Source organism: Cupressus sempervirens, chromosome 11 (genome assembly GCF_028749045.1).
Source record: "Cupressus sempervirens isolate cs-2001-9-10 chromosome 11, ASM2874904v1, whole genome shotgun sequence".
Classification (NCBI taxonomy): Eukaryota; Viridiplantae; Streptophyta; class Pinopsida; order Cupressales; family Cupressaceae; genus Cupressus; species Cupressus sempervirens.
The window spans coordinates 533,712,466-533,735,706 of record NC_143128.1 but is presented as its reverse complement, the minus strand read 5'-3'; the positions used below and the strand labels follow the sequence as shown (position 1 = coordinate 533,735,706).

Here is a 23,241-nt window from a genome sequence, read left to right as displayed (position 1 = left end):
AAAAGCTGGTATAAAAATGCAGTGCTAAATAGGAAAAAAAATCAGACCTTCACCATGAATTGCCCAAAAATCAGAATCAGATCTGCCTCAATAAAATGTCAAGAATGGAAAATTTTGCCTTTGTCTCAAATTCGCCCAAGCATGAAGTCTGAAATCTGCCCAAAATGCCACCTAGGGCACAAATCGCAGCCCACAAATGGAGGAGAAAACCAGCAAAATCTGCAAAAGGTCTGCCCCTTGAGAAATCGCCAAGCATGAAAATGGAGAAATGCAAGCAAAAATCGCCCAAGTATGCAAAAAACTGCCTTCCACAAAGTCGCTTAAGTCTGGAAAAATCTGCCTTCAAGGAAATTTGCCCAACATGGAGAGGAAAAAAATGATTTGTGAAAATTAAATGGGGAGGAGACTCCCTTTATAGCCAATTCCCTTCTCCTCAAAGCTGGCCGACATGGTCTAGGAGAAAAAAAAAATAAAAAAAAAATTAAATCCAAGTTAAGGCCCTCAATTAAATACTTAGCTCAAAAAAATTTTGCCAAAAGAAAATTGCACTTTTAAATTTGCCAATTAGCCCCAAATTGCAAAACGAAATTAAATAGCCTTGAAGGTGTTAAATATTTTCATTTAATGAGGGTTTAGTAATTAATACGCCATTAAATTTGAATTTTGGCTAACCAAAAGCCATTTTTTCAATATTAAATTACTAAATTTATTAAAAACTAGAAGTTTTCAAGGCAAATTAATCCAATTAAAGCCAATTTTTTGCAATTTTCTACCAAATCGATTTTGCCAAGCTAAATAAAAAAAATAAAATAAAATTGCATCTAGAACCAAAAATCGATTTTTTGCAATTTTCCTCATTTCGACAAAATTAAAATTTTCACTAGAGAAAAATTTGAGATTTTCCAAAGACTCAAGTCTAATTAAAATTTCCCTTTTGAAAATCATCCAAATTTACAAAATTAAAACCAAGTTTTCAAAAGAAAACGTCTAAGTACAAAATTCACAATTCTATCCTGCCAAGTTGAAATTAACTCAGAAAATTATTCGGCCTAGGGATAAAATTGATAGCTCTGGAAAATCAAGTTGAAACGGGGTGAAAATAAGCTAAGCCTCCCCATATTTGTCCTGAAGGTGCCAAGGCATGAAATTTTCAAAACTCAAAAATTTTGGGCAATCCAAAAATTTGCCAAGGCGATTAAAAAGAGGGGGGTCCCCCAAGATTTGGGGCGATGTGTGAAAACCTCACAACATAGGTAAAATGGACATAGGACTGGTATCAAGTCGTCTGTAGTCTCCAAGATGCAATGTTGTCTTTACAAGCACAACTCTGACTTCACAAACGCTGCCCCACCAAAAATGCTGTTCTGAGAAAGTCAATTGCTCTCCCCAATCAGAACTTGCAGCTACCAGGCAATTTGAATTATTGCGATTTGGAGATGTCCACCGTTCTCTCCTTAGTCACAAGGATACAGTAGGAGATTATCTAACAAATATCAGATCCACTATACTTCAGCAATGGAATGAAAACACTCGTCAGATACAGTGATGACAGTAGAGAAGTTGGGCAAACTTAGCTATACCTCAATAGCTAATTTGCAAAGCATTTCCAACCCTTATACATCATCAAGGGCATACAGTTAAGAATCCAGGAAAAAGCCGCAAAGGCACAAAATCAAATAAATATTCAAGTGTGCTTTTCCCAATGAAATGAGCTCTTATCTATAAGCTTTCATTGGCCCAAAGTTTCCCTAAAACTCCACTTCAGAAATTGTGGAAGTTTCCAAAAAAATTCAACACTAGAAACCTTCCAACTTGCTTTTTAAGAAATATCTCTTAAAGTCATTATTATAATAATATAAACATTATTATAATAATGCAACTCAATGATTAATAAATAAATAAGAACTCATACAATTTATTACTTTATTAACTGCAGTTGATGACCAACTGCTGTAGCCACCCATTGCACTGCCAAAAATCGCAATTGCTGAAAATAGACTTACTAAAAATAGTAAGTCCACAACTGAGACCCCCAAAACACCTTGTCAGCTCACAAGGGTTGTTATGATGACCTAACTCCATCCATTGTGTTGACTTACCAAAATTGAGGACATTACAGTCCTACCTCCGCAAGATTGCTTGTCTGCAAGCAATCCAGCAATATAGTGAACTTCAACCTCCACCTGGATCCCAAATGAAGAAGTGCATGACATCCCTGTTGACACTGACCCAATTGCAAATTAACATCATCAACATCGCTTGCAACATAGCACCCAGTACCTGTGTTGATAGTGTAAAAGCCAGTGCATCACTAGAACACAACTCTACAAGAAATCTCAACATACTCTTCTTCTTGGTCACCACCCACATAATATATACTGGAGTGGAATCTTGATCATCTCCAACAAACCCAAGAAAAGACGTAGCTACAGGAGATCCATATGCACACATGCCAATTATCAACAATAGGTGCAGCCATGTCCAAATCTGAGGACGTAGGAACCTCACCAACAACTGCAACAAAAAATTGAACCGAATCTGCAGACGGTGAAAATAGAGTCCAACTCCACTTAGGTGAGTGATCAACCTCAACCTCAAACAACAAATTGTCATAAGACAATGTTGCATCCAAGTCAAACATAGTATTGTCCATGAAGTGAACCTCACCACTGTGCTGATCTGGCTTTGCCTCAACATTACTCACCACATCATCAATGACGTGCGCTATCATTAGAACACACATCAACAATCGCATGCATATCGCTGGACTCCTCAACAGATGGCTCAATTAACACAAAAGTGGTTGCTGATATGACAGTATCCTCGCATGCTCCTACTCCCACTACCATTGCATCGCCATCAAATACATAATCCTGGGAACTCATGCCAACAACTGCATCCTCTAACTCAACCTGACATGAATTCTCATCACATTCCACCACAATTGTGCTGAACTCATGCGGCATCTCATAAGAAATGTCTCGCATATCTGTAGCCGCAACTATATCGTTACATTATGCTCTTTGAAAAAACGATATCATGCTCTGCTCAAATCTTGGATTCGAAATTAGTTGGATCATCCTTTTGTGATTTTGATTCAGCTCATTCACTAGCACATCCAACTGTTTCACAATACGCCAAATCTCATATTCTCCATCCCTAGGTGAAGTACGCCCTCTGTGGGAATAATGTATACACCTTTGGTCACCATCCATAACGCTGAAAATAGAATCTCCAAAATAAGGCATCGATCAACCTGAGCCCAATTCCTACAGGCTGGCAGGAAACCGCTCTGACACCACTGTAATAACCTCGACTTGGCCTAAACCGTTAATATTGATGCACAAACTGATATTTTTATATGTTTGGATGATTTTCTGATTTTTTAATAAAATACATACCACTGTAAAGATCCAAGCTAGCTACAATTCTGCACTTATCATTTTTTGCAATTCTTTCAAAGTTCTCTAATTTGGTATATAATATTCCTTTGTAAATATAAATCAACAAACTTCAAGTAATTTAAAATAGACAAAATAGATAATCCAACTGAAACTGAAGATATACTTTGCTTTATGTTTTTGACAAACATATATCAGCATAACAATTAATTCATTGGCACCTGGAAAGCAAGTGTTTTGCCTAGCCGTACCACCAATGATGCTTTCCTTATTAACACATGGCTCCTCAAACCAAACATCAACCGCAAATGAAAGTTGCTCTCCACTCCAACACCAATCGCTACCCAAAACGAATGTGCAGGCCGACCACAAATACAGAAGCACAGGATGAATGCATGACCTCCAAATGAGCATCTGCAGGTAGTAACTCTACGTCCAGTAGCTAGGTAAAATGGACGCAAGACTGGTATCAAGCCATTTGCAATCTCCAAGATGCAACGTTGTCTTTACAAGCACAACTTTGACTTCACAAACACTGCCCCATCAAAAATGCCGTCCTCAAAAAGTTAGTTGTTCTTCCCAATCAGAATTCGCAGCTGCCAGGCAATTTGAATTACTACGATTTGGAGATGTCCACCATTCTCTCCTTAGCCACAGGGATACAGTAGGAGACTATCTAACAAATATCAGATCCACTATATTTCAACAGTGGAATGAAAACACTCCTCAGATATATTGTTGACAGTAGAGAAGTTGGGCAAACTTAGCTATACCTCAATAGCTAATTTGTAAAGTATTTCCAACCCTTATACATCAGCAAGGGCATACAGTTAAGAACCCAAGAAAAAGCCGCAAGAGCACAAAATCAAATAAATATTCAAGCGTGCTTTTCCCAATGAAATGAGCTCTTATTTATAAGCTTTCGTTGGCCCAAAGTTTCCCTAAAACTCCACTTCAGAAGTTGTGGAAGTTTCCAAAAAAATTCAACACTAGAAACTTTCCATCTTGCTTTTTAAGAAATATCTCTTAAAGTCATTATAAGAATATAAACATTATAATAATAATGCAACTCAATGATTAATAAATAAATAAGAACTCATGCAATTTATTACTTTATTAACTGTAGGTGACGACCAACTGTTGAAGCCACCCACTGCACTGCCAAAAATAGCAACTGCCGAAAATAGACTTACTAAAAATAGCAAGTCCACAATTGAGACCCCCAAAACACCTTGTCAACTCACAAGGGTCGAAATGATGAGCTAACTCCATCCATTGTGTTGATTTGCCAAAATTGGGGACATTACACATACCCTTTTCTTTTTAGCGGAATGACCACAAAATCTAATAGAAATGGTTGTGTTCCAATAGTTACCGGCTGCGCCATCAGGGTTCCCAACGACTTGATTCCGTGCTGATCCACAGTGAGTAACTGAAATGTAGGTAGCCACAATGTAGGTTGTCCCAATTTTTTCCATATATTTTTTGGTAATACGTTTACGCCTGACCCTCTGTCCACAATTGTATCCGTAAGTACAGTTCTGAGGATACCCATCTCTACTACTGGCGGATGTCTTCCCATCATGAGTGCCAATAGCATTGGGTCTGCTACAGTAGTTCCGCTGCCATCCTTTCTTGTTTCCTCTGTTGCTTTCAGGAGTGGTGTCATGTTTAGTATTGCCGTTTGCAACTGAGGCATTGTAAGGTGGTCATTTAATTTTATAGGAACTTCTATTTACATTACCTGCCTTATCATGTTTTGTTATGCTAGGTTTCTGCTCGAGGTGCCAACAGAGTCTTTTGTTTGTAATTTCTCTGTTTCCATTTGTTTTTCCAACTCCGTGCGTGCTTGCTGCAACCTCTTCTTTTCTTCCTCTGCATCGGGGTACTTTGCCTTCTTTGCTTGCTCACGTGTAATGGCTAGTGTTTCCTCATCACATGTTTCGATGCTTAACAAGTTCACCCTTGCTTCGGGCATTTCGAATCCTCGTGGTCTCCCAGATCACACTATTTGCATAAGAACTGTGGCATTTCCTTTGTGGTACAGTCTCTGGTGAAATTCCCCCAGAGGTTGCATGCATGACACTGTATCATCGACCATCCACTCGAGTCGTATTGTATCCGACTTCGACCTCCATTGTTATTGTTATTATTATAACCACCTTGTCTGCGCTGGTTATTGTTCCGGTAACTTGAGGTTGCGTCATTGTTTGTGTTTGTTCCTGCTCCTGCAATGGACACTTCTTGCGTCAGTAACACTTGCTAGTGTCCCTTCGTCTTCATATTGAATGGGCATTTCTTTGTGGAATGTCCTACAATCTGGTAGATATCGCAAAATTGTTCGTTCAGGTAGGAGCCCTTTGTGTGGTCCTCTTCCTTACAATCCGTACACCACAATTCCCCCTTCACCTAGTCAGGATTCTTTTTCAGATTTTTAAATTCCTTCATCATCCGTAGCATATCCTTTTGCAATGCTCAAACTTTCTTACTTGATTCTTCGTTGCTGCTGCTACTTTCGGAAGATGAATTGTTAGAGTTCGACGATTTGTGCTTCTTCTTGCTTGTTTTTTACTCACTCTCCAGATCCATCGCCCAATTATACGCATTTGTGTACGATGCTGGAGGTACAATCTTCATTTTCTTCTTTAGTGCCGGCCGTAGCCTTTCAACAAACCATCGTTTCTTTAATCCGTTAGCAGGTGGGCTCTCCATCTTCCCTACCAACTCTTTCAGCCTTCTTGCATATACACGGATTGTTTTGTTCTTTCCCTGCTTTGTACTGTATATTTCTGTTACAATTTTGTTATCGTCCCTTAGCAGTTGGAACTCTGCTATGAACTCCTTTCTAACGTCTGCCCATGTAGTTAATTTCTGAGGATTGGCATCCGCAAACCAATCCATTGCTACACCTCGTAGGGTCGTTGGAAACTGTCAGACCCAGTCATCCTGATCCATTACACTATTTGCCATCCATATTGTTTCACATGTCTTGCATTGTCTGATCGGATTTGTCGTCCTGTCACCATTGAACTTCAACAATTTTTCCTTTGGTCTTGCCATTACTACTTTCTTCTAAAGTGTTGGTGCTTGTTGTGCACCCGCGCTGTATTGAGTACCCGCACTGTTCTAAGCACTCGCGTTGTTCTAAGCACCCATGTTGTTCTGCACAAATGCGTTGCTTCAGACAGCCTCCCTACTTCCAACAACTGCGTTACTTGGTGAGAACAGATCTTCCTTAAGTGAAATTGTTCGATTTTCTGCCTGTATCCATTCATTGGGTCTATCGAGAACAAAGAGTTCACTCTATGCTCGTGTTCCTTCGACACTTTGAGTTGTGTGAGTTTCTTCGCTTCCGTTTGGATTCTCTACCCTCGTCATATACAAGTTAAGGAACTCCTCCCTTGTCTCTTTCACCAGATTCAATCACTATCGAGTCTTTTCTAGCAATTCCTTGGCACTCCTCGGTTTGCTAGGTGAATGCACTCCCTCTATCTGTGCTCTTTCACCCCCTCAGTGTCCGTTGGTAATCTGTTGAAGCTTCTGTCTGCACTCTGCCTATTGTGCTAAAATCAAAACTTCCCGTGCTATGCGTATTTCATCCTTATCTTTTATCCTATTCCTATCCTTGTTAAGCAAATTCGGCATTAATTTTCATAACGCTTCCTTCGTTCCAGGTTCGACTGGCAACGGTGCCAAATGTTTACCGTATAGGGTAAAAGGATACATATCGCATGTAGTAACAATAAGATATAACACAGAACAAATACTTTATTCATATACGCAATATGCACTTCAATGCTTACAATATGATTATGATGATTATAATGCTGATAATGATCCAAAGTCCCTTCTGGATGGTGGACATACACTCTCCCGAAGGGGTGACTCAACTGTTACATGCCCTTTTGGATACAATTCTACCCGTTGACTACAATATAGAATTTACCGACAACAATATGAACACATTGATAAGCAAGAAGGCTCTTCGTAACTTAGCACCAATTGGGAAGCTAAGTCTCTGAAGATGTGGTAGTGAAGTAATCTTTGAAGATTCAAGGTAAAAGACATCTCAAGGATCTCTTCAAGTGAACCCTATTTGCAAGAGGTAGAACTTAGAAGGAGCCAATATTGAGGGTGAGTGAACTAGGTCTATATCCAAGGGACGAAAAAGGGTAAAATGTTGGAAATGTGGCAAACATAGATGTGTCAAAAAGGATTGCAGGCTGCCAACAGCAAACAGAGAGATTCCTAGTTCACAAGCATTTGAGGCAAATATTGAAAAAGTTGAAACATCATTGGAGGATAGAGAGGTATTAACTGCTAATCTGAGAGGCTCTTTACTTGATGTCTGGATTCTTGATTCTGGTGCTTCCTTTCATGACTCCACATAGAGAATGGGTTTCTACTTTTGTGATGGAGGTATGGTTTTCATGGTAAATGACGAGCCATGTGAAGCTATTGGTGAAGCTGAGGTAAGAATCAAGATGTTTGATAGAGTCGTTAGAGCTATTGTTAGACATGTTTTAGGATTAAAGAAAAAATTGTTGTCACTGAGAATATTTCATGAACAAGTTTAACAATTCGATGTACAAAATGGCTGTCTCAAGGTAACAAAGGGAGTTTTGGCTGTGCTAAAGGAGAAAAAGTTGGAGATCTTTATAGGTTGGTTAGAGAAACTAAAGGTGGAGAAGCTGTAGTGTTCACTGATGCAGAGTTGGACCTAGTGTCAACCTGCTATCACTGACTAGGCCATATGAGCGAGCATCATCTGAAGGTACTACTAGATAAAAACCTCTTCCTAGATGCCAAATCTAAAGAGTAAATATTTTGTGAACATTGTTTGTTTGAAAAGTAGAAGAGACTTGAGTTTTTCTAGAATTACTACCAAAAAGTTAAAACAAAGAAGTTCTATATTTAATTCTTTTAAATACTTTGGAAGCTCCTGTAACATCTATTGGGGGTTCATCGTACTTTGTTTTATTTAGAGATAACTATTCTTGTAAGGTGTGGATTTGTCTTCTCAAGAAGAAATCTGAATTGTTTTCCTAATATTTTAAAGGTTTAAAGCTGCAGTGGAGAATCAGAAGGGTAAGGCTATAATATGTTTGTGAACAGATAATAGAGTTGAATACTTTTAAGGAGAGTTTAACTAGTTTTGGGGTGAGCATTGAATTGCAAAGCAATTGACGGTTGCTAGCATACCACAACGAAATGGTGTTGTTGAATGCGTGAACCATAAAATTATATGGAGCAAGCTAGATAAATGTTGAGCACTGCTAGGTTGGAGTAGAAATTTTTGGTTGAGGATGTGGCTACTACTGGTTTCTTGATCAATCGATCACCCACTACAACTTTTGATAGTAAAATTCTTGAAGAAGTATGAAAATGTATATCTGTTTATTATTCATTTCTTGTTTTGGTTCTGATGTTTATGCGATGTTTATTCATTTAAATGAGCTGGACATGAAGTACACAAGATGTGTTTTTCTTGGCTATGGAGAAGGTATAAAGGGGTGCAGGTTGTGGGATATTGCTGCCCACAAGATTATAATTAGCCAAGATATTTGTTTTAATGAAAATGAAAAGACATAAAGAATAGCAAGCTATAGAAATTATTCCAGCAAAAGTGGGAAACTATGAAGATAATCTGGGAAAAAATCAAGGTGAACAATAACCAAATAAACCACAAGGTGAAACATTACTCCTTGTAAGGAGATCCGCTAGACTATCCAAATCACCTGAAAGGCTCTATCCGACTTGTAATTTTGTGTACGCATTCCTAACTGATGTAACCTAGTTCATATCAGGAGGCTTCTGAAGCTGAATGTGCAAGCAAATGTGGAGTTGCTATGGAAGAGGAGATAAAAGCTCTTCATAAGCACACGACTTTGGCGCCTGTGCCATTACTGAAGGGAAGGAAAGCTGTTGGGAACAAGTGGGTCTTCAAGTTGAAGAGGGATATAAATGACAGTTTGGAGAGATACAAAGCTTGGATGGTGGCTAAGGGGAATGTGTAGAAGTCTGGTATTGATTTTGATGATTTTTTTTCACCCGTTGTACAATTAAGTCCTGAGTTGTTTTAGCTCTTGTTGCTAGTCTTGGTTTGTAGTTAGAACAATTAGATGTTAAAACAGCCCTCCTGGATGGTGAGCTCTTTTAGGAGATTTATATGCAGCAAACAGAAGGTTTTGAGAAAAGAGACAAGGAGAATCTTCTTGTAGGTTTAAACGACTGCTTAATGGTTTGAAACATGTGTCAAGGTGTTGGTACAAGCAGATTGATTCCTTCATGATGAGTTTGGGTTTTAGTAGAAATGAGTCTGTTCAGTGAACCTATTTTGAAAGGTATGATGATTATAGTTTTATTATTCTACTTCTGCATCTTGATGATATGTTGGTGGCAGGTTCCAGCATGCATAAAATCATGAGTTTGAAAACATAATTTTCTAGGGAGTTTGATATGAACTTAGAGAGTGTAAACCAAATTCTTGGAATGAGGATACATAGAGACATGAATAACAAGAAAATATGGTTGTCACATAAAAATTGTGGAGAACATTTTGTAGCAATTCAATATGCAGATTGTGCAACAAGTTAGTAATCCATTTCATATTCACATTATCTTCAAAACAATGCCCTATCACAGAAGCAAAGAAGACAAAGATCTCTCATTTACCATACTCATCAGCAGTAAGGAGTCTTATGTTCAACATGTTGTGAACCAGACGGAACATTGCATAAGCAGTGTGAGTAGTTAGTCGTTACATGGCGAATCTGGGTTTTGATCATTGGATTGCTGTGAAGTGGATTTTAAATATTTGATGGGCACTTCGAATGTTGTTATCTGTTACAGTGGTAGCAGTCTTAATGTAAATGAGTACGCTTATGCAGATTTTGGCAAAGCCAGAGATAAGAGAGAGTCTGCTACAGATTATATTTTCTCCTTAGCTAGAGGTGGTGTTAGTTGGATATCAATGTTGCAGATAGTGGTGGCATTTTCTTTTACTGAACTTAATATATGGCAGCAACACGGGCTAGCAAGGAAGCAATCTGGCTCTATAGGTTTTTTGGTGAATTGCAAGTAAAGCAGGACAACATGGTGTTGCATTGTGACAATCAAAGTGCTCTACACTTAGCACAGAACATAGCATACCATTCCAGAAAAAGACATATTGATATGCAATATCATTTTGTATATGAGGTGGTGGAATACACACTAATATAAACACGGCAAATATATTTTGACAAAGCTTACTGGTAGACAGAAGTTCATTTGGTGCAAAACCTATCTAGGACTACATATTACTTGATGCGAGGTAGCATTGGCAATGGTCTCAACAAAGGAGATATTCATATGTTAGAACTTTGACTTAAGTGGGAGAATACTGGAATATGAAATCAATTCTAGTGTTATTCCAGCAGTAGCAATGACGAATAGTCATCATGGGGTACCCTGGTAATGTCTCAACTTTGCACCCAATGCAGTTGTCTGAAGGACCTAGCTTCAAGTCTTAGACAGAACGTCGAGAGTTGCATGGTGGGCTGGCTCTAGGCCCACTGCCATACCAAATGTCCCATTCCTTGCATTCCTCTTATGAAGCTGTACATTTGTTTCGGGACTTATTATTATTAGCCATTTTGGCATATGTTCAACATCTAGTTATATTTTAGTCAGAATGTCTGGGTTTATCTCCTTCAATATTGGAACATCTCATGGGTTCAGCATTATAGCATTGATAATTGCTTTCAGAGTTGGATATGCCCTATTAAGGATGCTGAAATTGGTTTTCTTTGGAAGATTTCGCTTCCCCATCATTGTTGGGGTATCTAGAAAGAGAGGAACAATAGAATTTTGAGAAATAAGGAAACTCCAGATTGGGTAGTGGGTCAAAATATTATCAGAGCTATTAAAGAGTATTTTAAATCTCAGAACAATTTTTTTGATGATATCCAAATCAGAAATCCTATGATTGGTAAAAATACTAAAACTAAACAGGATGACTAGAGACAATATGTCAAATGGAAATCTCTCCCTTTGGGTTGGGTTAAAGCTAATTTCGATGGTTCAGCTAAAGGGAATCCTGAAAAAGCAGGGTGTGGTGGAGTTTTGAGAGACCACTATAGCAAAGTAGTGGATGCTATTGCTATACCTATAGGCTAAGATATCGATTCGTGCCCTATAGCCCTGGATGTGGGATGCGTTTGGAAGCGCGTTGGATGTTGGCAGAGTGTGTTTATTGAGTGCTAACTTTTGTTCTCTGACCAAATCACTACCCAAAACTCTGTCACAGTCTCAATCACTACCCAGAACTCAGCTACAGGCCTGGTACGGGCCTCAATCATCTTGTATGACACCCTTAATGGAGTATTTCTGTAACGCCCCGCCAAGGGACCCAAAAGAAATGACCTAAAGTTTTACTAAGTTTGCCAACATTTTTTTTTTGTAACAAGAAAGATAAACCATACACATCAAACACATAGTAGCGAAAGCAATAACATACAACCAACTAAAACATACATAACAAGTTACATTTCTTAAGGATCCCATGACGTAGAATTACATTTAAATTTAATCTAATACTAAGTCTAACAACTACCACATCCACATGAAAGAATAATAGAAAGTCCAAAGTCCATAATATACATTTGTTTCGAATGCCTCTTGGCAAATTAATCCGGAATGCTCAATCATTCACTGTACATGTCACAGGGTATGAAAGGCTAAAAGAATATACATATGTATAATTAGGAATACATCATCCTCCTTGAATCCATGATACAAAGTACAGTAAAAATAAATGAAACCATCTACCATACATGATACATCCATCCATCATAAAACACATATCCATCATAAAACACAACTAAGTGCATGGTTCCTCCCAATCGTCAATAGCATCATTAGACCATCGTGGGCCCTAGCCATCCCTTGCGTGTAACATCCCAAGTCACCGATAAGATCGTCGGTACTATATGAATAGGGACATTACTACTAAAACATTCTACAACATATGCATAAGGAAATCTAACATGCTAATCATCAATATGAGGAAATACATCAGTAAATAACATCACCTAATCATGATAAACAAGCATCCCAAGAAGCTCCAGCCACGGTGGCTATAAACGGATCTTAATGGTAAGAGTGAAAAAGCACTGCCCCCCGACTGCGTGGAACCTAAATGGCCCACTCCCACCGCGCTGAGGAGATAGATGTCCCAAACAGGATATCAAATCACATAACACAGATACTCTCTAAGTCGAGGAAATCCTAAAAGCAATCTAACTCGAAGGTTGTAACATAGATCGACATCTAATTCCCAGAGGCACACAAAGACACGTAGGAAACCTACTATGTAAGCGGACAAGTGTCATCGCATGAATCACGTTAGGAGTTACCCTGGCAGTTAGCTTAAGACTCTAGGGTCCCTAGTGATCCTTATGTGGCCACTAGTATCCTCTTGTACTGACAAGGCATACTACGGAATGCAAGGTCGTAACCAAGCGTTTTCTCTACTCCCATCCTAGTCTATACTAGCACTCGAGGCATGGGCGAGAACATACAATTATCTTATTAGGTTCATTTTAATCTCCATTTAGTGCAATGGTTTCACTTATTAACCCCTGGCAACCACTTAGGGCTCCGTCCCCATTGCAAGCTACTTCCTGACACTACATATAGATTACCTACCCTAAGCTCATAGATCACAAATCAAGGAATCATATAAAATCACCTCAGTCTTATACAAGCGACTGGACAACATCAAAAGATAAACCACAATATTCACATTAGTTCTCCACGAGCAATTGGAAAGCACCAAAAGATAATCATAATAATCACAACAGTTCTCAATGAGCAACTGAAAAGCATCAAATGATAAGTTACAATATCCATCGGTTCTCAATGAGCAATTGGGAAGTATCCCAAAATAATACTGATCGAAGACTCCAAAATGGTCAAGTCAAGCATGTCACAATATGACATCATCAAGAACAAATCTTACAAAACACCTCAATCCTCTCAAAGCGACTGGAAGGAAAATCAAATATAATTGATCAATGACTAAAAAATGGTTAAGTCAGTTATCTCATATACATACACCTCGGCTTCACACAAGAAGACTGGAAAGCAACAACAAACAATAAATACATCCATCATAGAGCATACTAAAACACATCACTATGGTTGGGTTTAGAAAGATCGAGAACAAATCACCATAACATCACATTCACAGAATCCCCAAGCCTCTGGTAACAACCTAAACTGGTCAACACTAGATCAACTCGAAAACTCCAAAAATCACATAGAAAACAGGACAATCTCACAGTTGAGTTTGATTTGAAAACACGCAATCAAGTTCAGTGTAATATTTCAGTTTCTAGTTTAACGTATGTTTTCAAGTATAAGTTTCATAGTTTACCCTACACGTTAACCCATTCGTCTCTTTAAATAGCATATAAATTTACCCCATTCTTATTTTCGAATAGAAATCATAATTACCCCCATATGATTTGAAGTCAATTTTCTAAAATGATCTAAAGGCAAGTAATTTATTTAACTTATTAGAATAAATAAATGATTCCAATCTAAAACAATAATATTAAAATAAGTTTACAATTTTCGTTTAACTCTGTTCATCATTAATTAAATTTAATTAAACTAATTTTTAATTAAATTAATTAATGATTATCAACCTAAGTACTTATATTAATATCTTAGCAATTATTAGTTATTAATAAATTAATAAAAATTATCAATAATTTTATTAATTAAAAATAAACTATATTTAAATGTATTATTATTTAAATAATAATAAAACTTATCAATATTATTAAATAATAATGAAGTTTACATTATAAAATTGATTAATAAAATATTATTAAAAAATATCAAATTTAATATTAAAATCTATTAATAATATTAAGCTTTTTAATAATTATTATTAATTAAAAATAATAATTAAAAAATTAATATCTATAAAAATAACTATTAACAAATTTTAATAATTTAAAATAATAATTAAAAACTTTAACATTAACTAACCTGCGTTTATAGCTTGCGTGACTTTTAAAGTAGGCCGTGTGGCCTCCTGCTATTGTAGGTACGTACGAAGTAGTCAACTGTCGACGCCTTTAAGAAAGAAGGGTGTGGGCATGTCCCACCCTCCCCATCATATTTTAATAATAATAATTTTTTAAATATTACTTTTTTATAAAACGTTTTTTCATAAACGTTTTCCTCTTTTAAAATTAACTTATTTTATATTAATTTTGTAATTAGTAAGAATAAAATAAAGACAAAACAATGTATTTAAAATTTATTTTATTTTTAATTAATTTTTTTTTATAAACATTTGCTATTATAGTCTGATAGAGAAAATATCATTAACCATGCGAATTTTGCCAACTTGGAATTTTCCTTCCTGATTTAATTACAATTTCCTTCTACCTATGGATGAGGTTTTCAATTTGATTTATTTTCTTTCAATCTTTGCGTACATATGAGATACAATACGAATATCATAAGATTCAGACAAGAGAATGAAAGAATCATACCACAAAATCCAGAGAATTCGATCGTAACAATCACAGGCACGAGGAAGACAGGAAACGAAAATTGCGTAATTAATCAGTGATAAAAAACACAAGACCCTACCTGAACTTGATGCTAATACGCAACCACTCAAAGATTGTGAGGGAATTCGCTTCTATCCAAAACTTCTCTCTAAAACTTTTCCAAAATTCCTTCCCAAAATTCACTTTCAAAATTTGCGTCCAAATTCATCTCTCAAAAATGAACCCCTTCCATTGTGATAAAGAGTTCTCTCCTTGAATCGAGAAACTAATTGTACGTTCCCCTGGGAGAACTCCATGCTCACCAGACTCAAAAATCCAAATTAACTTTTATTAATCTTTCTTTATCTTGCATTAATCTTTTTCATGCACATTTATGAATTATTAAATAACTTTATTCAATTTCCACTTGACTCCGCTTTTAATTAATTTATTAAATTTAATCTCATGCACACTTAATGAAATTTAAAATATCTTTATTAAATTTACTTGTTTTATCTTTTAATTAATTTCTCATATTTTAACCTCATGCATACATCATGCGAACTTGAAATTTATTAAATTAATATCTTTTCCACTTTTAAATTTATTTTTGAACTTAATGATAAAATATTTACTAAAATAATAATAATAATAATATTTAACATTTATTTAAAAATGAACTCTAAATATATTATTATTAAATTAAATAAATATCATCATGTTCCAAATTTATTCTTATAACTTTTATCTCCAAATTAAATTTTTTTATTTAATTAATTTCTCAATTAATTAAATATAGATAAATATAAAAATATCACAATAATTTTTCATTAAATTAAATCATTAATTTAATCTTTTAATTTGACTTAATTAATAGAAAAATTCACCAAGGACTCATAAAACAACATACGAAAACCCATCATAGCAAAACACATACAAAATCAAAACTAAAGGGTTATAATCATGAATTAACGTCATCCGACTCATTCGGAGGGTACTCGACTCAGATACTTGTCCTAATTATCAATTAGGACAAATGGCTTAAAGGTTTAAGATTTGGACTTAAGGATTTATCTCCCCTCTCTTACCATTGACATAATGCGATAGGGTACGCTCATCCTGGAAATTCAGGGAAGTCGATACCCGGTACCTGCAACCTGCATAAAATCCACGCATGTACAGGCACAATATTCTAAGCTAAACAAGCAATGGCAGGAAGTGGTGCATCATGTAGATCCCGACTAGCAGGTGACTACGACTCTCTTCCTTAACCACATCAGAAACGCCATACATAAAGAAAACAAAAACGCACACCATACACATGCAAGTATGGGGTAAGTATCCATAGGAAAACACATATGATAATAAACCGGCTAATTAATCATCATCAATAACTGCAAAAACTGTGATAATCATCATGGACACATGAAATATAGAGTACCAAGTAATCTCATTGAAAAATCAACTAAATTTACAACTATATTTGAACATCTCAAAATAATGCTACTAATCATAAGCATAAAACTAGCCTAAAAGAGTTCAGCAATGATAACAGAAATGCGAACTAGGGGCAAACACTACAATTTCAAACTTATATGGAATTGCTGTAGCAGTCCCTAACATAGACAGCTCCCTCTGTGGTAGTACGACCCTCCAGCAAGTATGTATATAGAGCCTTTGAATGTGTAAAGTCCTACTCCAACCTTGATGGTTCTCACAAAACTCCCAACATTGCCCATATTGGTATGGCCAGCTGATAGACAATTTGTAACAACAGTTAGCATTCAATGAACCCCCAGTAGATAGACATTTATATAGTGCCCTATGTGAGCAATGTTGGGTGTTTTGTGAGGGACAACAAATAGACAAATATATATATATATATATATATATAAAATGTCTAACAATATTATATATATACACACACATAGAGGCATCCATACACATCCGCATCCCTCAAAAAAAAAATCACGGTTCCTGCATCCGCTTCATGCATCCGTTTCTGAGTCCACATCCGTATCGGTAACTTAGCCTATAGGTCATTCTACTAGTCATAAAGCTGAGGCTATGACGGCTTTGTACACTGTGAGGTTGGCCATGGATTCTGGATATCGAAATTTATGGCTGGAAGGGGATTCTCTTAATATTGTCAATATTGCTGAATAATACGAGTACAATAACTTGGAGTATTGAGGGCTGCATCATGGAAATTAAAGATCTTATTAAAAAATTTGATAATGTTATTATTACTCATATTTTCTGCGAAGGTAACAAAGTTGTGGTCTGGATAGCGAATAAAGCAATTAACAGGGAAGCTAAAATGACATGCCAGGATAACCTCAGCAAGGAGTGTGAGCTGACGACAATTACTAATAATGATATGAAAAATGCTATTGAAGGAAAGATTAGTGAAGATTGAGAAATTTATGAGAAGTGATGGTTTTATGGCAGATTATTTACATATCCCAAGGAGGTACCATTGTGCCATCATGAAAAGTACTTGGCACGTTTTAAGGGTTAAGAGATTTTTGGAGACTAAAAATACCTTGTTCTCTGTTTTTGTTACCAGTTCTTAGAAAAGTTGCAGGTGCAGAGCAACTACGAGATGGGTGGTGGGCGAGGAAACAAGAGCCGACTACATGCAAGGAGTGGAAGGCGAATTCTGCTGTGTGGGATATTCTCCAAAAAGGAAAAGTGACGGCGGATATCGAGAAACTTTATGGTTACAAGCCCCATATCATTGAGTATTTTTTCAAGAACTGGATTGATGATAGGGTTACAATGCATGGTGTTACAGTTAAATTATCTAAGGAATTTCTTGTTGAGGTAATGGGTCTTCCAATGCGGGGCCTAAAATTTAGTAAGGAGACTAGCATTTTGAATGCAGCTTTCAAGAAATTTCTGAAAAATAATTAAGAGGAGAGAAGGCTTGTTGAGAGTGGTGATTTCTACGACCTAGGCTAGAGCAAGGTAATATGGCAAGATGTGTTGTTCAGCATTCGTGAATACTTCATTTTGGATGGAAGATCTAAGAGGGTACACAAATTTCATTTTGTATTTTTAAGTCACTTTCGGTATAAGGATACGTTTTCTTTCCCGTTTTATTTGAAGTTCTCTTTGCTTCATAGTCTCCAAGCCCATATGGAGGAGTCTAGACCTGTGCTCCATGAGGGGTTAATCTTAGTAATTGAAAATTTCTATAAAAACAATGCTTTAAAACCCTCTCACGTTGTGGAGAAGCGTAAATCGCTTGGTAGTGACCCTCATAAAAGTACTAAGAAAATTAAGGTTAAAACTAAGGAGGGATATAGTGATAGTAAGGGCTCTAAGAAGGTTAACAAAAGGGAGAAAAAGAAGAAAAATGTGGAGGAAATTACGGAGTCTGAAAATACTGTTGAAGATGATGATAAAAGGGAAATGGTAGACCTTAGTTCTAATCTGGACAGGTACTGTGGTAGTAGAGGCATTTCTGCAAGTAAGGATGATTTGGAAAGTAGTAAAGAAAGGTAAACAAAATCTAATTCTTGTTTCTGAAGCATCGGGGCAAAACAAAGGGATCCAAAGTGTTCACCCTACACCCACAAAAAGGGATTCTACTGAGGTTAAAAGCCCAATGAATGCAAAAACTGAAAAGAATGATGATGGTAATGCCCTTATCATGAAAGAGCAATGTCTGATTAAGGAGAGTCATGACGAGAGTGTGGAGCAGCAGGACTTAACTACCGAGAACCAGTTCCATATCAAGGAAAACCAAAAAACTAATAATGACTCTGGGAATAAGTCTAGTGAAGGGTGTAGGGATGATACTAATTAGGTGAATTTATCTTTCCTTCATAAAGCCAAGCTAAAAGTTGATGCTTCTCTTCAAGGTGAATCATGGCTCTATAATGAAATTATGGTGCTAAAGAAAAAAGTGAGAGATATGCAGAAAGCTCTGGACCATGAAAGAATCATGAGAGCCCAACTGGAAAGCCAAGTTGGAAATATACTGGAGAAACTCAAGGAGTATGAAATGGAACTCTGACAATTGATCAAAGATGGTAGAAAATGGAGTTAGTTACTTCCAGCTTATGTGCTGTTGTGACCAGTTTAGGGAAGAATAGTAATGAGGAGATTATGTCTCCAGATGCAGTTGTGGTAAAGAGTCCAGGTGGTCCAAGTAAGAGAACGAGGCAGAGTATGAAGAAGAAAGTTGTTGAGGTTCTTGGGATTGCAATGGAAGACATCATCCAGAGCATTGTAGAGGCAGGCAAGGAGATAGAGAAGGTCATCAAAGAGCTTATTTAGCTGCTGGTCTGATTCGCTGGTGTGCTGGTTTCTAGTCCGTGGTGGGTTGCTGATTCTGGTTTTTGTTTATTTTCAGCTTCTCTGTTTTAACTCTAGGTTCCAGGGCCTTGTAAAACTTAGTTTTGTTATACTTTTTCTGGTTTCAGGTCCTTGTAAAACCTGGTGATACTTATCGTTTATCTTTTGTTTTTGTAAGGGGTTTCGGGTCCCCTCAAAACCTGTTTTTGCATTAATCTAAAACATCTAGTTATATGAGTCATAATTTATATTTCTAGAAAGTTCTCTTCAATTAGGACTATGCAACTTGTATCTTAAATGCTACTCGAAGTCATGTTTTCTTTACACTCTTGAAGATTGTTGCAACTGTGAAAACTGTTGAGAAAGATAATACGGAAGATCTATGTTTTTTTTTTCTCTTACAATTTTACTAGGTTTTTCCACGTAAATCAATGTGTTTATCAGTCGTCGTTTTCTCTACATAATTCTGCACTATTTATTTTCACAACCCCATCTTCAACAAACAAATTTTGTAATGGCTAATTCTTGTTACTTTTGCCAATCATTAATTACAAGTTTATCTCTCTCGAGATGGTTGCAAACAAGATATAAATCCAAACATCCAAAGAAAATTTTAGTCTTATATGAAAAATCCAGCGCTTAAATATTTGTAAAGTGGTTTGGCTGACCACTTCTTTGCTAATTTTTGTCTTCCCTTCCTGGAGCTTCTTGTCTGTAATGGTCTACACATGCATCTGTTCTCAGATAGGCTTCATTTCTTAAGTATTGTAGAGATGTTTCAAATCAATTTTATTTTGTGTATATCTACACTGTTTCAACATGAAGATTGCAGATTTTATGAGGGATGTTTCAGAAGCAGAAGCTAAGATGCGGAAAGCTGAGTTGGCCCTTGTTACAGCTAGAGCTGGAAGCAGTACACGGGATCTTTCAAATAAGTGGGAAGAATCAGAAATTGATGAAGATGCAGAGCGCATGGAGTCTGTAAAGGCATTGGCTGTGTCTGCTCTGGTTGGTACATTGGCTAGCATACCACTTGCTTTAGTCCAAGCAGAGAGCATTGGAGGACTTCTCATTCGAGAGGCAATAACCTTCATTAGCTGTGCTTTGTTTGGGGTTACTTATCGGTACACTATAAGAAGAAATCTAGGAAACATTCAGTTAAAAACGGGAACTGTAGCAGCATTTGGCCTTGTAAGAGGTAATCTATTACAATGAATTGATGTGATAAAAGAACTTTTATATTGCTTCATATTCATTTTGTAGCAAGCTTCAAGGCTTTTTTGTGAAAGCAACCTAAAATGTTATTATCCTAATACAGGTCTTAGTCGATTTGAGGCTTCTCTCCCTGTCGATTTTGATGTGAATGCTATACTTCTACATGTTCTAGATGCAGCATTCATGGTTGGTGAGGGCATTTTTATTTTTATTGCTGCAGCTATTGCCTTGGACTATTTTATGAAGATCGACTTGTTGAGTCCTTTCCCTTCAAAGAAGGATATACTTTCTTGAGTATGAAATATGTGAATGTCAAGATTTTTCAGAAGCCAAAATCATATTGTTCTCTTTTGATCATTGGTTTCAGCAATAAGATATCTGGAAAGTTGTATATCATAATCATTATTCATATTCTGAAAAGGAGTAAATTTAATAATTCAAATTAATTGATGCTGAAGAAATATGGTTGGAACTAGAAACAAATTCCACTGGATGCAATGTAACAGTTTTCTGTATTTTTTCTACTCTGTTATGACGACTACCTCTCCAATTGATTTAAGAGTAATTATAAGGATAAATCAAATTTAGTTGAAAAACATTTTTTCTTTCCCTTTTCATTAAACCGGAGTGTACTTTAAGGTATGTTTAAATTCTATTTAAATATATGCCTTTCATAAAAATTTCCCAGAAATTACATAATAAACTGTAAGTCACTTTGACAGGCAGCTAAAAAGAAATTTGCCAAAATCTGCTAATTGCAAGGTCATGCTAAAATTTCTGAAAAACATTTTGAAAAAATCCGCTAATAGCAACAATTTTGTTAAAGGAAACCCAGAAGGGACTTTACATAAAAAGATAAAAATCAAAGTACTAAACATTTTTGTAATTCCTGATTTTTTTCTGAGTCTTTATGATTTTCCCAATTTTCCTTATTTGTCTCAGTAAGACTGTTTTCAGATGATGATGTCTGTTGCCAAAAGGCATAATTTACATGACATCATTTTGGACTTTCGGTGTGAATTGGTGGATGGAAGTGGGGTGGCTTTGAGGTTTGACTTCTTTTAATCCTACAAATATTTTTTAAAGAACTGCTTTCCAATGAGGTAGCTTATTCAACCCTAAACATTGAACCAATATGCACCAAGAGGTGCATCCAAAGGTTTTGAAGTAGTGAGCCATCACAATAAAAGTTCAAGAAATCCTTTGGATAACTCTTGACGCATATCAGATCCATGTTTAGATGGGTCGGTGATGGGGTCAACACTGGTTATAACTTATTTCGATTTGTCTGATTTCATTAAGGGATATTGGGCACTTTCTAAAGGTCTTGGACATCAAATTGTTAGATTAGTATGGGAAAACATTTTCCTGCAGCATCTGGAAATGTGCAATTATGTTTGATAGTTTAAGAGCTTTAGCAATTATCTCCATTCCTTTGAAGCATACATATGTATTAGGTAACTGATTGAACAACATAGATTTGTTGGAAATTACGTATCCAGTCAAAACTTGCTGGTATATACCCTCTATTTGTAGACTGTCAAAACTGGGTGCTTTGATCTGCTTACTTGATTTAAGATTGTAATGCCCACCCGTAGTTGCCTTCCTGTTCTAATTGCCAAACTCTTTTATGCCTATTTCATGCATTTATTAGTTTCAGAGGTAATTGATTCAGCTGTGTAATATTGTTTCATAATTTGGATTACAGATATATCAGTAATAATTGCTTAGTTGATTACATTTCACGTGTTGTTAATGATTATGGCTACTTATGTGTTAATGACACTTCGATGATTCTTAGTTAGTAAACGTGGTTGCTTTCATAATGATGTTAAATGAGATGTCTTCAATGATGGTTATGTTTATGTTCACAGAGATGCATTATTATATCTAAGCATTAAATGATATGTTGACTTGTGATTTATTATGGTACTTACCACATACTTGCATGTGTATGGTGTGTCTGTTTTACTTTTATGTCTAATGTGTTTGATGTGGTTAAGGGATGGAGTCGTAGTCACCTGCTAGTTGTGATCTACGCGATGTACCACTCCTTGCCATTGCCTGTTTAATTTAGATATATTTATGTATATGTACATGCTCATTTTTGATGCAGGTACCAGACACCAACTTCTCTGAATTGCTAGAATGAGTATGCCCTATTACAATATTCAAATGGTGAGAATGAGAAGATAATGATCAGAGCCAATCTTAGACATAGTCTAAATACTTGTCCTGTAAGGAGGACTCACAACAAACTATTTACCATTTTTACAAGCCATTGTCTTTTGTGCATATGTGGTTTGATTTTTGTTTTGATTGATTTACCTTATTTATTTCTTGAGGTTTGACTTGGTGACTTGCCTAATAGACTAGTTATTTATGATTCTTGGATTGATCGATGGTATTTGATTTATCAATTTTTTTTTTTAGAAAATGGAAAAATGTTAAAATAGGACGATTTTGTATTATTGGGATTAAATGAATTTTTAAAGTGAAATTAAAAGATTTTTAATTTAAAAAGTCCTAATTTATAAAACTATATTAAAAAGTTTTAGAAATTAAATATTAAATATTAAATATTTTGTAGCATTATTATTTAATTAATAAAGATTTAAAAAATAGTGGCATGAAAAGAATGATTAAATAAAATAATTACAATTTTAAAACGGGCGGAGAGAGAAACCCTAAAAGGTAATTAGAGTTCTATATTAGAGTCTTTTCGGGTCATTTTTACCTAGGTTTTGGAGAGCAACTCTAGGGTT

General features: G+C 36.1%; 1 protein-coding gene across 1 annotated transcript in view; it reads left to right on the top strand.

Annotated features, from left to right (window-relative positions):
* Positions 1 to 21,072, top strand: part of LOC149530733 (homer protein) — a 71,901-nt gene extending 50,829 nt beyond the window's left edge. Inside the window, exons 2-3 of the mRNA XM_089808624.1 lie at positions 20,087 to 20,459; positions 20,580 to 21,072. Of these exons, the coding sequence (XP_089664750.1) occupies positions 20,087 to 20,459; positions 20,580 to 20,770 (564 nt within the window). The 3' untranslated portion in view covers positions 20,771 to 21,072. The remainder of the gene's footprint in view (positions 1 to 20,086; positions 20,460 to 20,579) is intronic.
* Positions 21,073 to 23,241: the final 2,169 nt, after the last annotated feature.